At 30.7% G+C, this 14,422-nt stretch overlaps 1 protein-coding gene across 1 annotated transcript in view; it reads left to right on the forward strand.

Annotated features, from left to right (window-relative positions):
• Positions 1-467: 467 nt before the first annotated feature.
• Positions 468-14,422, forward strand: part of LOC132712924 (venom factor-like) — a 61,599-nt gene continuing 47,644 nt past the window's right edge. The window contains exons 1-10 of the mRNA XM_060695359.1: positions 468-622; positions 3,241-3,346; positions 4,345-4,405; positions 5,638-5,835; positions 7,240-7,319; positions 7,950-8,085; positions 11,477-11,592; positions 12,665-12,898; positions 13,133-13,303; positions 13,710-13,808. Of these exons, the coding sequence (XP_060551342.1) occupies positions 567-622; positions 3,241-3,346; positions 4,345-4,405; positions 5,638-5,835; positions 7,240-7,319; positions 7,950-8,085; positions 11,477-11,592; positions 12,665-12,898; positions 13,133-13,303; positions 13,710-13,808 (1,257 nt within the window). The 5' untranslated portion in view covers positions 468-566. The remainder of the gene's footprint in view (positions 623-3,240; positions 3,347-4,344; positions 4,406-5,637; positions 5,836-7,239; positions 7,320-7,949; positions 8,086-11,476; positions 11,593-12,664; positions 12,899-13,132; positions 13,304-13,709; positions 13,809-14,422) is intronic.

Below are 14,422 nucleotides of genomic sequence, written 5' to 3' on the forward strand. Positions count from 1 at the left end.
ATGAACATTGATTATGTTTGTTGTTACACTGCCTCATAGTTTAATTTAGTAAGTTAAAATGCTACTTAACTGAACATTTTCAGAGCAGGACATGTATCTTTGTTTATTTTCATAGCAAGTAAAAAATCAATGCAGCCATATTAACAGATAGAAACACAAACAGTTATAAATATTTTCCGTTTCCTATGTTCTAAGTAGTCATTATGATGTTCTCAAAGTCATAATTTTATTGCGATATTTTATTGTCATAATAATGTTTTGTATACTAATTTATGCACTGTTCATTATCTTATGAATATGGTTTTTATGTCATCACGGGCTTACAAACATTATATGATCGGAAGAAAAATGTCCTTGACTATAACTTTGTCTATGTCTGACGAAAGGCTTATAAACTACCAGAGTTCTGTGAATAAATCGTACCTGTTTGTTAATTTCTCTGAATACACAGTATCTTATTTCCTCCTGTAAAACATTCTGCTAGATATCCAGGAATTCAAAACGGCAAACTATATAAAAGTGAGTGTCTAAGAAATCTGGTTAACAGTCGATGGAATAATTCTGAGATGGAATGGATTAAATTGTGTTTGCTTGTTGGCAGCATTTTTGCTTCTTGCGAAGGGTTTGTAATTTTTTTCTCGACTTTAGAAGATACGATAAACTTTTACTTCAATAGCATTGTTTCTCCATAAATATTGATTTATCCTAATAATATGTTGATAAAGTTTGATTCATTAATGCATCGATTAATTCTTACAATTTTGTATATAATTACTGGCTTTTTCTACATTAAAATGTAATATACATTGTCGAATAGATTCAATATCGATGAACATGCGGATCATTTCCGCTTTGTATAATCATATCAAAAAATATATCTGGGAAAGTATATAAGTCGTGATGACAAAATATAAAAACAATCCGAATATATCTGTTCACGGTCTCGTGATATAATTACAACTACACGTCTCCAGACAACTGGATAAATTATTAGTCATCAAACTTCATATAAATGTTAAAGACATATGATTAAACCTCGATTAAAGTGATTCTTTTTATTTTATTTTCATACATCAACCCCGTTACTTACTTACGGAGTTTCTTACTTACGGTTTATTTCTTTGTATTGAAAATTGTACTTATTGCTATAGAAAATGTTGTTTTAACGCAATAATATTTTTGTATTTATAGCAATTGTAGCAATACTTTTTGACTCATTGCATAAACTGCCCGTAGATAGTTAGTTTGTAAGACCCACTTAAAGCACTGCATGTGTACACTTTACAAAAGTTTTACTTCTAATAACCAAACTTAACGTTCATTGAAATATCTCTCCGGAGGAGTATTTATAATATAGAGCAATATTGACGAAAAAAAATGTATATTTTCATTTTCCGTATTTTCACTGTAAAAAAATGAAAAATGTATCATTATAATAAGCAGAAAATTCGAGTATTTTTTCTATAAATACAGGATTTATTTTCATCTTGTTGTATAAAAATTATCATATTTCGCTCGTGACTACCGCCACCCCTGAAATATTTATGTTCATACAACCCCATGAAAATAAATGTTGTATATATAGGAATATATACATATATAAATCTTGAATATTTTCTGTTTATTTGGTGCAACACCACCACCAACAAAAAGTTTTAAAAAAAATAATAATAAAAAATAATAATGAAAAAAAAAGATAAATGAAAAACACAATTACGTATTATTTTGAACGTTATATATAGTATTTACAATAAAGAACACCTATGATAATTTTATTTTATGATTAAAAAACTTGATAATAAAATGATAATAATTATTATTACAATAATAATAATAATAATAATAATAATAATAATAATAATAAAATTCTTATAAATGATATCATTATAAATATCAGAGTGATCGTTCTATCATTCGCCAACAATTTTGCAAAAGGTTTGATCATACTACATGCATACTTTAAAACATATACATTTAGACATGTAGACATATACAATTCGATATAAACTTTCAAATGTTTATTCATTAATTTAGAGAAACGTGTTTTTGTGTTGTGCAGAGCAGTACAAACTGTTACCAGTATGCATTCCCCCCATTTTTTTAAATATAAATCAAACAGCAACCTTAAAACTAAAAGCTCTTTCAAGGATCTTTAAATAGCTACTGTATGTTATATTAAGTGCGTAATATCAATTATTTCATTGTTGTTTTATAAAAAAAAACAAAAAAACAAGCAATGTGTATATCTTTTTTCTCCATGCTTTATTCTTCATTATCAAAGGTTACATTTGCCTTATCCATCCATAACTTTATTTTAAGACATTTTTTACCATTTTTATTTCACAACTTTAAAGTTTTCTTTCGTGTGTAATGTTCTAGTTTCTGGAACGTTACGCGTTGACCAATTACTTAAACTTGCTCCTTTGTCTTTTGGTTGCAAGTACATTTATAGTAATTAAGTATATTTGATATAGAAGTCATAATTCTATTGTGTTTACATTTTGCTACGTTCATGACAAATAATTTCATATTCAGTGCCACTTTATTCAGGCGAAAGGCATCTAACATGCTCTAAACCATTATATCAATGTTAATGCACGTTTGCTTTTTCTAAGGAAGGAATAAATGAAAATGAACAACTCAAAACATTTTAAAAACATTTCTCTTTGTTTCACGAAAATAACTTAAAAATATCTCTAAATATAAAAACAAATGTAAGGAGAACCTTGCAATAACTATATTGCTTACAGCTTCCAACACAATCGAACTAAAATAAATTTGAATAAACCAATAACTATATTGTCCAAGCGAATAATGAAATATAATTAGTTACGCACAATCATTTAAGGACATATAGGTAGAACAAGGGGGAATACACCTTAGCAGAAACAACACGAGCGATGCAACTCTTCACAATAACAAAATATGAAAAACAAAATCATCAAGGAAGAGCGGCGTTCAATAAACGTAACCCCCATCCGATCCCACAACACAGATCCACCGACAAGGAGCCATATAGGACACAAAACAAAATCAAAACAGGGCATAAGGCAAATCACAAACTTACATTAATGGGGGATTTTTTTATATTTTTTATTTCATTTTTTTTTGCATTTTTTAGGCATAATGTACCTTTAAGACAATAGAGCAAATGATTAATCATATTTCGTCAGTTCTATAAACTATGAAAATGCTAGCTTTATTTCACTCTTGATAATGCTCGTATATCTTATTTTTCAGTGCTAATGATTATTATTTCGTGATTGCTCCGAACGTGATAAGGTTTCATAATCCAGAGACAGTACTAGTCAATATATTTGGCAACAGTCAAAATGTACAGGTATCGGTAAGTACCTTCTTTTATTATTCTCTACCTTCATAACCCCGCATGATTGTAGTCCTTTTGGCGGTGTTTGTAGTTTACCATCTGAATCACGGCAGTAAGTCACTTTGAATTAACTAGAGCGAGGCGTCCTTTTGACTCTTTTGTAATTGCTTTATACCAAATTGTCAACAGGGTATGCAATCTTAATGCTTCTGCTTATGGCAAAAATATTTGTACGATTTGCCAACGAGAGTTGATGAAATGGTATTTGTCATCAACAAATTGATTAATTCTTGTCGGTAGGAAATAGTTTACTCCTAGAACAGTATCTAAGAATCCTTCAAACACTGATGGACATACTTGGAAGCCTATTATATCACGGAAACTAATTTGTTACATTGTTTGCAAAAGAAGCAAATGTAACAAGGAACTATATATAAGGAGATTATGACTTTAATTCTATGAACGATTGTTGTTTATTATTATCTATAGTTTCACATGTCAATTGATCCTTTTATGGTGATTATTGAATAATGCTAACCCAACTTCAAGAAAGGTGATATATAACGATTTATTTTAAGTGATATTGTTATTGTTGAATTGTCTTTTTTGTTTTTTTATTAAAACGTATGTTTCAAGGTTTGACTTGAGTTCAAGGGGACACATGTTTCTAAAAGAACTATCACAGATTAGGTAAACCCTGTCCTAGAAAAAAGCCTATCTTTAGTTAAACCCCAGTCGTATAAAGAACTTTCATTGGTTATATACCAACTCTAGGTAAAACTTTCCTTGGTTAAACCCCTTTGTAGCAAAAAAAACAACAACTTTCCTTGGCTAAATCCCATTCGTTGAAAGTGGTTCCCTTCATGGATGAAACTTCCTTTGCTAAACCCTAATCGTAGACAGTACTTTCCCTGGCTAAACCGCCATTGTAGAAGGAACTTTCTTTGAAGTTTAAATAATCTCTGAGTTCCCATTATATGTTAATGTCATTTTTATCTTTTTACGCTTGTTTCAAGGTTTGGCTTGAGTACAGGGGAGAACCTTTTTCTAAGTCAACTGTCACCGTTCCAGATCAGGGTAAGTTAATAATTTATATTACAAATTGATATGAAATTATTTACTTTATTTACAAACTGTGTTTGTTTAGTGAATTTAGATAAAAAAATAACTTATTGGACTAATTGTTGTATGTCTCATAGCTTATCATAATTTCTTTATTATATATACTAATTTCTTATCAAATATGGAAAATGATTTCTACGTATTAAAACTATTCTATCCATTTAATGTCCATGGATTTTATAGACAAATGTCTGTTTTCAGACTATTTCCATCTCTGTAAAATTGTTGCAATAAGAAACGATAAGAAATGTATTCTCTTTATAGACATGTGTAAAACAATGATATGATACAGGTGAATTAAGAGTTACAACATTCACACCCGGCCCAATGGACATTTACGTCACCTTGTATTGACAAATATCAAAGTATCATATGCAGAGTCATCATAAATAATAAAGCGTACATGTATTACAAATACTTTATAGTATTACTGTGAAAATGGAATGATAGTTATAATTGTAAATCAAATAACTATCCTGTGCCACACTCATAAATTAACAGTATAACAGGTTTCCAAATTCGACTGATTTTATGCATTGCTTGTTATTTGATTTTGCGCGGTGATTTATTGTCAATGGTATAGACTTTGCAAAACTGCAATTTCTTAGTAAATTTGTTCATGGTACTTAAAATGACCATATTTCCAATCTATTTTCCCCTATTGTAGCTTTAATGGTCATGCACTCTATACAAGTATTAGGCCAGTTCTGTTCGATTTAGGACAAATAAAAACATTTTGGAAATTTCCCATTATCCCACGAAAAGACCGTCTACATATCTCGCAAAAACTACTACTAATTATCGTGCTTAACAAAACAATGAGAAACCTTCCAAAAGTTATAATGCCCAAGCGCAAATTACAACTTTTACAGACAGGGCTCTTGATGATTTCGAATTAGTTAGAATATAATTTGACCGAAACAACACTATCGATGAAACGTATTACAATAACACACTGATATTTATTTAACAATTACCTATATCCTGGCATAAATCAAACTGCTGGTATGTGTATGATATTTACTAATTGTGGATCGCATGCTGTTTTTTTTACCGGTTCAAAGTCATTAATAAAATTCACTTATTCAGACCTTTAAGTTAAACAATGTTTGTCCCAACTTCATTTTTAATTTGCAAATTGTTTTCATTTGTAAATGTTTCTTTTAATTTTATCAAATTGATTTCAGCATCCCCAGTTTACACAACAGTAAACGTGACAGAGTCGGATATTTTCAACACTGTCATAAAAGACAAACCAAGAATAATCAATCTATGCTCACAACGCGGAAACGAGAACAAAATATGCAATGCCGTAGTACTCAGCTACAAGACGGGGTATCTGATCGTACAGACGGATAAACCTATATATACTCCACGACAGAAAGGTTTGTCTTACATATAATTGCGATTAAAGATCCTGTATGTTGTAATTGAGGTTGTTACCACACTTAAGTGAACTTTTATATATGTATATAATTATGCTTATAACATGTATAAAACAATTTTCAAAATCGAAGAATATGTAAAATATGTACTGCAAATATTTGTGCACGTTGTATGTAATCATTAAAATATAGGCATTCATTTATTATTGAAAAATTTGACTTAGACTTTATAGAAAATGAATTTCTAATTACCTCCTCTTATTTACATGAAATGTTAAATTCGGTAATATCTCCATAAAAATAACGCTTTTTGGAACTTACAATATTGATGAATCTTAAATTGAGCATCATATTTATGATTTTAAACCACAAAAATTGTGTTACATAATATTGTGTAGATGCCCAAACATTTAACCTATTTTTTGTCCATAAAATGGCGGCAAATATAAATCGAAACGTTAAAAAGACGATAACATGGAAAACACGACCAAATATGGAAAAAAATCATAGGGTACTGTATGAATCAGTCCAGTTGTGATGATAAGCGACAGCCTGGAGGTAAAAAGTTTCATGGTGGCAGGCCCTTTGACTCTGGTACGCGGTTAGATTACCCCAATTCCGATTAATATTTGCTCAATATCTTTTGAAATAACAATAAGGTTTTATTCAAATTAAATGCATAAAATGTGTTGTAGTGCAAAAGCTGTCCTTGACTAAATCCCCTTGCAGGAAAAGCTAAACCCTGTTTCAGAAAACAAACACTTTCTTTAGCTAAACCCAATCGTAAAAAAAAACACTTTAATTGGCTATATGTCAATCGTAGAAAGAACTTACCTAGGTTAAACCCCGTAGTAAAAAAAAACTTCCCTTTGCTAAACCCCTATCTTATTTTTAATCCCTTCGTAGATGGAACGTTTCTTTGTTAAACCACAATCGTAGACAGTACTTTCCTTAGCTAAACATCCGTCGTAGAAGGAACTTTCTTTTGATGTTGAAATAATCTTTGATTTCCCATTATCTTTGTGCAAATTTTCATAGACTAAATTTGTTGAGAATATTTTGTAGAAAAAAATAAAATAAAGTAGGTTTAAAAGATTATAGCCGATGAAAGATCTTCCGATGGAAGGGTCTGTGCACGTAGTTCTAAAAAGTTGACTCTTATATAATGTTTCTCAAATCACTCACAATGATGCTTGGCAGATATATTTGTTTTCAGTTTCAACCTATATTTCGTTTCGTAACTCTGCTCCCATCTATGGAGACGTGTATGGGATGAGTTTTTACGTATAATGTTATACACACACACGCACGCACGCACGCACACACACACACTGTCAGGTCACTCGATGCCTAAAGGGCAAAAATGTACATTATTTAATAATGGGCTGTTGTTTTTATTACTAGTGAGGATTAGAGTTTTAGCCCTTGATGAGTCATTGAAGAGAGTGTCGGGTGATCAATGGCAAATACATCTGGACATCGTCGTAAGTTGATGCATGAAGAAAAGAATAATTTTTAGGACATCGTTATATCAGAATAAAATGTGATGAATATCCGGAACAAGGCAAATGTGTTGTTTACCCTAGCTAACCTCCTTGATAAACACTTTTACCGTTGTAGTTTCACGGTGCACTACATCTCACAATAGAATTGTCCATTTGTTGCGCTTATTTATGTAAATCTCGGGAAAGATTTTTTTATTCCGGAGTAAATCTATTACAAAAAGAATTGCAAAAGAAAAGCATTAAGAACATATAACGGTATACTGATAAAATGTTTAGCTAAACAATGTTCATAACGTACATGTATCTTTGTTTAATCAGAGTGGGTCTAAATGGTAAGACATAATGTATTTTGATGGGATATACCACGGGAACATAACCTTATTACTAATGAAATTAAACACTCAGCGTTTTGGACAAAGATAATCATAATAATTGACAATCAAAATATTGTGCTTTTATGTTCCGTTAGTCAGAACTGTAATTATGTAATTTTATACATTTCACATTTATTAGATTTAAAGATTTCAAAAATTGTAAAATGCAAACATTAAAAATATCCGAAGGTATTTGCATATTTGTAAAATACATATTTCATATACTATTTACAGAAGCCCCTCAAACCTGACACTTGGGAGAAGAGTTTTTACGAGCACACATATCAAGCGGATTTTACCAAAATGCATTTTCCTTACCGCCTTACCCGGAAATTGGAACATGGACAGCTCGTGCCTTCTATGGCGGCCATGTATGTTTGTTTTAAAATCAATTAATTAATTAAATGCAATATGATTTATTATGTTTAATCTTTTCAAGACACAGGTCCAACTGTAACTTTATCAGAGAGATTATAAAAATATTGTTATCAACTGACCGTCAATTTACATTCGAATTGTACATATTAAAAACATACCTCAAGTATATGTTTGAAACCCTTTGTTTTGATTGACTTTCATTGTAGATGACTGCTATTGTCCTACAATATTGACCTGGCACTTCATTAACTTTCGTAAAGGTCATTTGAATAGACAATGACCATTACCTATAGAATATATCCATATATTTACTAACTTCACTAGCCAGTGACGTGTGGTGTATTGGTAAAGATGTTGTACACCACCGATCTGAACATCTCTAGTTCGATTCCTTACCAACACCACGTTATGATTTTTTTTTAATTTTCTTGCAAGAATTAATATGAAATAGTTTAACTAAACCTGGTTTTATAATACCTTTTAATTGTGTTTCATACACATTTATATTCTGTATCTCATTAAAGTTTCTTTCAACGGTTCTCTTTGAGACATTATGCAATCATATATGCTTTAGCGCAGACACGATATAAAGGCAGTTATTTAAAATACTACAGAAAGATAGTACACACAACCAAAAGGTTTGCAATAGTTTTAAGAGAAAGGCAATTTTAAAATTAAAAGAAAACAGTAAGAAAATATCTGAAAATCTGAAAAAGGATTCGAACCTACCAGTTTATGTCTACATTTTCAAGTGAAAACCCTTTACCAACTGTGTTTAGAGAGATTTTTAATTAACACCATATTAACAATTGGATATTTACATTCATATCGATTTACAAGTAGATCATAACGTTTACGTAATATTCCGACTATAGGGTCAAACGCAAGAGTGCAAGGTCAATGTTGTTGGACAATACTATTGAATTGTTATTGCATTGTTTGGAATATTGACCTGGACCGTGATTTTCATTTCGGGAGACTTTCAGGTAGTTTCCGTAATTTTTTACGAGTTACTCATTGTTTTTCATGGAAGTATTATTCTCGTTACTTAAATACTAGTAACACAATTTAAGGACCCATGTCCTATGATTTTTTCGTTTTTTTTTTTTCTGTTTTTATGGCAAGCCAAGCAAACGAAAATGTGCACTTGCTCGATATTTATAATTCGATTTTCGCATCGAACAATATTTAAGATTTCTTTCATTATTATTTTTTCTTGGCAGTTTTGATTTTATGCAGTAAGAGTAAATAAAGGCATACGTTTAACTGATTTCATTTCTTTGATAAATATGTAGCTTATCAATTTCAATTAGGGATACACAAAAACATTGTGGTCAAGTTTAATATAAATTAAAAACAATATTATAATGTTTCATCATGTATGGAACATACAACCTTCAATTTGAAACTGAAAGCCTAATTTCTTGTCCCTGAGGCATTAGAATCCATATGATTTACTTCTGAATCCAACAATTACCTACAATCCCTATGATTCAATTCGCAATCTGATAATAACCTACAATCCGTCTGATTTATTTCTAATTCCGATAAATACCTACAAAACGTCATTGAAATTTCAAATGTCTCAGGTCAATATTGCAGAACAATATAACCATTTTGTTACAAATTTTTCAGATCTATTTCATTTGGTACATGTATTTTTCTATTGAGAGCTAACTAGCTACCGTACTGCAAAAACACTGGTATCGTTTTATGACTAATCTACATGTAAAAATAACGTTAGCATTGGTTTGAGTTTTAATGAAATGCTACATGTGTATTTTGTTCAATATTATTTTTTACGGTTTTTTCTTTTAAGTATGAAACAGTAGCAAGATCCCAATTTCAAATTGAGGAATATGGTAATGTATTTATTTTATTCTTATTATGTAAATAATTATGATAATCATTTCTGTTTCAATTCTAAGGCAAATGCGGAAATCTTACTTTATACATTGTTTCTGCTATTGTATAATGCTGCCGTTGAAGCTAAAATTATAAAGACATACTGACTTCCTATAAAGATTGGCAATGTTTAAAATTAAACTAAGTGAAGGTTTTGTTACCAGCTCCGCTCAAAATTCCGCGACCGATAATTCTTGAACAGGGTCAAACCTTTACAAAACGTATTACTTTTGTATTTATTCATTGCTAATATACTAAAAAGTTACCAAACATTTGATTTTTGACAAAGAGTTGTTCGTATGTTAACTTAAACATCGTAAACAAAGTGTTGGTTCCAGTTTTTAGACACATGCACGTCAATATAGAACAAAAATATTTACAAAGTACGTTTTCTTGGAAAACTCTTATCTATTAACCTATTTTATGAAACAATTCAGCAGCGATTTAATTTTTTCCCACGAGTAAAATTTATCTCGTGATATTACGTTCCGACCTCTTGCAAACAACACTTCTGATTTAAATTAACTTTTAAATTTGTGAATTATTCTATTATTTTCATGCATGTGTTTTAACAGATTAAATGTGTTTATTTTCCACAGTTTAGAAACCATAAAAAATTCACGCATGAGTGTTAACAAGACGACTGATAAAAATTAATATTTTACGCACGTTTTAGCAGTAACTTCTTACACTGAAGGAATAAATTATATTACCTTTGCAACAATGCAGCTTAGCAATTATATGATAAACATTGTACTTGTATACATTAAAGTCTATATATGGCGTATTGGACTGACTATATGTCATTCCAAATGGACAACAAAGAAACACTCTTCCCCATTTTTACAAAATATAGCTTTATATTTAAATCAAGTTATCTGTATATAGATAGAATAGTAGCTAATTTCATTCATAAAAGCTGCTAATGTTCTTATTGTGCTGTGTTCACGACCTTGCACAATATATTCATATTTAGAAGAAGCATGTGTGGACAAGACCCTCGTTGGTGAGCACTCTGGCTCCGCAACCTTACTTAATTTGGCATGAGGACTGAGCATATCCAAAAAAATAACCTTCACCAATAACCATGTTTATGACTCAGTTGCTTTACAAGATAAACTTTTTAAACCAGTTTAGAAAAGATCTTCAGGTTGAGCATCCTAAAATATATAATTCTTTTGTAGCAAACTGGTTTTAAATATCTGAAAATTATGTATAATGTGTACAGTTTTTCAGTCTTGCCATCATTCTTTGTGACCCTCATTTGTGTGAACTCTGGCTCCAAGACCTTATCGTATTTAGCTGGAGGACTGTGCATATCCAAAGAATTAACCTGCACTAATGGCCATAAATGCTTATGGCTCAATTGCTTAACACGAAAAACTTTAAACCAACTTTAGAAAAAATGACCAGGTTAAGCATCATATGGTTTGTAATACTCGTTTTTGTCTGACATGTTTAATGAGTACAATTTTTCAGTCTTGCCAACATTCGGTGTCACAGTTGACGTGTCACAGTCATACATTTTGATGAAACATCCAGATGACTCAAAGATTGTCTTCAAAGTCAAGGCAGAGTATGTACACATTTATACTGTAAAAGATATAATCAATATCAGTAATCAGTTCATGTTACACAAACTTTCAATGTTTACATCATTAAGTTCCAACCTACCTTGTTGATTTTTGTTTCATGTTAGATGATAATTTGTGTAGCTTCCGAACCCCTGCTTAAATGGATGTCTACCGCCACTTGCATCAATAATATGCATTACGAGGACAACGTGAACTATTTTTATAAGAAGCAATTTTGTGCAAAACATGTGCTATCATTGCAAGTGCATCGTATGTGAACGGATTGAGGTACTTTTGCAAGAAAGATTTATATGAAAAATACGAGGTATTGTTGCAAATTGAACTTATGAGAACAAAATGTAATGTTATTACTAGTAGAACACCATGTGCTGTTATTTCAAGTAGAAGTTGTGTAAACAGTATGAGCTATTATTACAAGTAAATGTTTTGTAAACAGAATGAGGCATTATTGCAAGTAGAAGTTGTATAAACAACATGAGCTTCTATCGTAAGGAAAGGTGGTGTACTCACCAAGAGTTTTATTTATAAATATTTTTTATTAAATAAGATATGTGTACGGAAAGCCGGTAGCAGGAAAAGCAAGATTGTCTTTCAATGTAACATATGCGAATGGGGAAAGCAAAATATCTCTTTAGCATGGACCGAAAAGAAGTAAGTGAAAATTTATACTAGTCTTTTAAAGTACAACCAATAAAGTTTCTTGTCATGTCGTACGTTTGTGGTAAACTTCGTGTTTTTACTTAGTTTGTATTTTTGCATTCATTTTTGTATTTGTGGGTGGCGAAGGGGTAAGAGCATTCGCAAGAAAATGTTATTGTTTACTGTTAAACACAAAAGGAGACAAAATGGTTAATATCATTATATATATTCGTATGTAAAATATGTTATATGCATATTGCTGGAAAAAAGGGAAACTTACATATTAAAGAAAATATCTTACGAAACATTTCATGAAGAAAATCAACATAGGACCTCAAATGAACATTCACATTTTGTTACATATAGCCTTCCTGGTCAGTTCGTAGAGACAAACAATCACTCGCACCTTACCGTATATTTTTGTTTATATTAGCTTGAACGGGGTGAAACTGAATTCAGTGTAAACATTGTTGGGTCTGAGGAGCTTAAGAAGTTACCCTATCCGGATGGAGGTCGACTTGTAGCTATTGCTACAGTGTTTGAAAGTGCGACAGGGAAAGAGGAAAACATGTATATAGATGAAACAGTGTTCGCTAGAGAACCATTCATTTTCAAATTTACTAGATCTAAGCGATTTTTTAGACCAGGAATGGGATACTATTTAAAGGTAATTTAGATATTTATTTTGATTAATACTGGTAAAAATAGTTGGAAATGTGATTAAAGCTTATTTAAACATCTCTCGAGTTTACTCCCTGGACGTTGTAATTGTTATGGCATACGAGAAAACTGAAAATGTCCATAGCAGTATTCAAACCCAACTTCTTTGGTGAAGAGGCAAACTGATTATTGATCTACAAGGTACTCTCTTATGAGTATTATTTTTACACATTGGTTACAGGTTGATGTTAACATGCCAAACGGTGTCCCTGCTAAAGGTCAGAAAATAAAAGTGAGGCAAATAAATGACAATGGTAGGACTGTTGACACGGTGAAAGCAGTGACAGATAGCGACGGACAAGCACTTGCTATTTTTGAGAATACAGCGCAGAATAACCGTCTTAGATTCAAGGTTAGTTTGGTGAAAATAAGTTTATGTAACATTATGTTATGGGAAAAAAAACGCAATATAAAATTAATACACATCGCTTCCAAGAATAGTTGTTTTTGTTTTGTTTTTTCAGAAAAAGGCTAATAATAATGGCTGTATATTTTTTTTATAAAATAGATTTTTAATGATTATTGGAATTTCTTGTATAATATTGCTGCTGATTTACGCAAGTTCTTATATCCAATCTTTTGTCACGAATTGCGAGATCACGAAAATACGATAACAAACGACATATTTTGTTCTAATAATTGGAGCGCCTATCTTACATTAGAATTGTTTTTAAAATATATCCTTACTACCATGGTTGAAACATTTTATCGCATAACAGAATACAGTGATAATTACAATAAAGGTATTTATTTAACAGGTCATCGGATCACGCGATGCACAAAGACAAGAAAGCGATGTATTTGAAGTTATAGGGTATGATGATAAAAACCAAATTCTAGTGGAGCGCATTATCACCGTGAGTTTTCTTTAAGGAGAACATGTTTGTATAAGACAAAATTGTGTCCTATAATGAAGTATTAATGGTAATAATCTAACAAGACTTTGTGTAAGACTTGAAATTGGCTTTCAGAATGAACATTTCAAAACAATTCTCGTGTTAGATTATAATGTATATAGATATTTTGCTTGTTGTATTATCATGTAAAAGTTTATTTAGTAAATAACCTTTTGGTTTAAACATATTTTTATTCAGATTATTTGTACATGTTTATAATTTACAATTTAAGCAGAAAGGAATTGGACCGAGAGCTACAATAGCTCATAGTAGTCCTCTCCTTTAACAAAATCAATATGTTTACATAATACATGGCTTATCATAATTTTAATTAAATAACCTTTTAAATATGCTCTTTAACAACGCAACCTAAACCTTATTATATATACATGTATTTTATGTCGTATCGTTATGTGATTGTCTGGTAATTTAAGATAAAAATAATCAAGATAAGATAAGTTTATTAAAAATATATATCGTGGCCTTGACTGTTATCTGTTTGAAATATTGTAAATATTTTACTATTTGTTTTTGCCGAAACTACAACGCCTCAGTCTTATAATAAGTTTACGTTT

The sequence above is a fragment of the Ruditapes philippinarum genome, unplaced genomic scaffold, assembly GCF_026571515.1.
Source record: "Ruditapes philippinarum isolate M1 unplaced genomic scaffold, ASM2657151v2 ctg313_1_1_1_1, whole genome shotgun sequence".
In the NCBI taxonomy this organism is placed as follows: domain Eukaryota; kingdom Metazoa; phylum Mollusca; class Bivalvia; order Venerida; family Veneridae; genus Ruditapes; species Ruditapes philippinarum.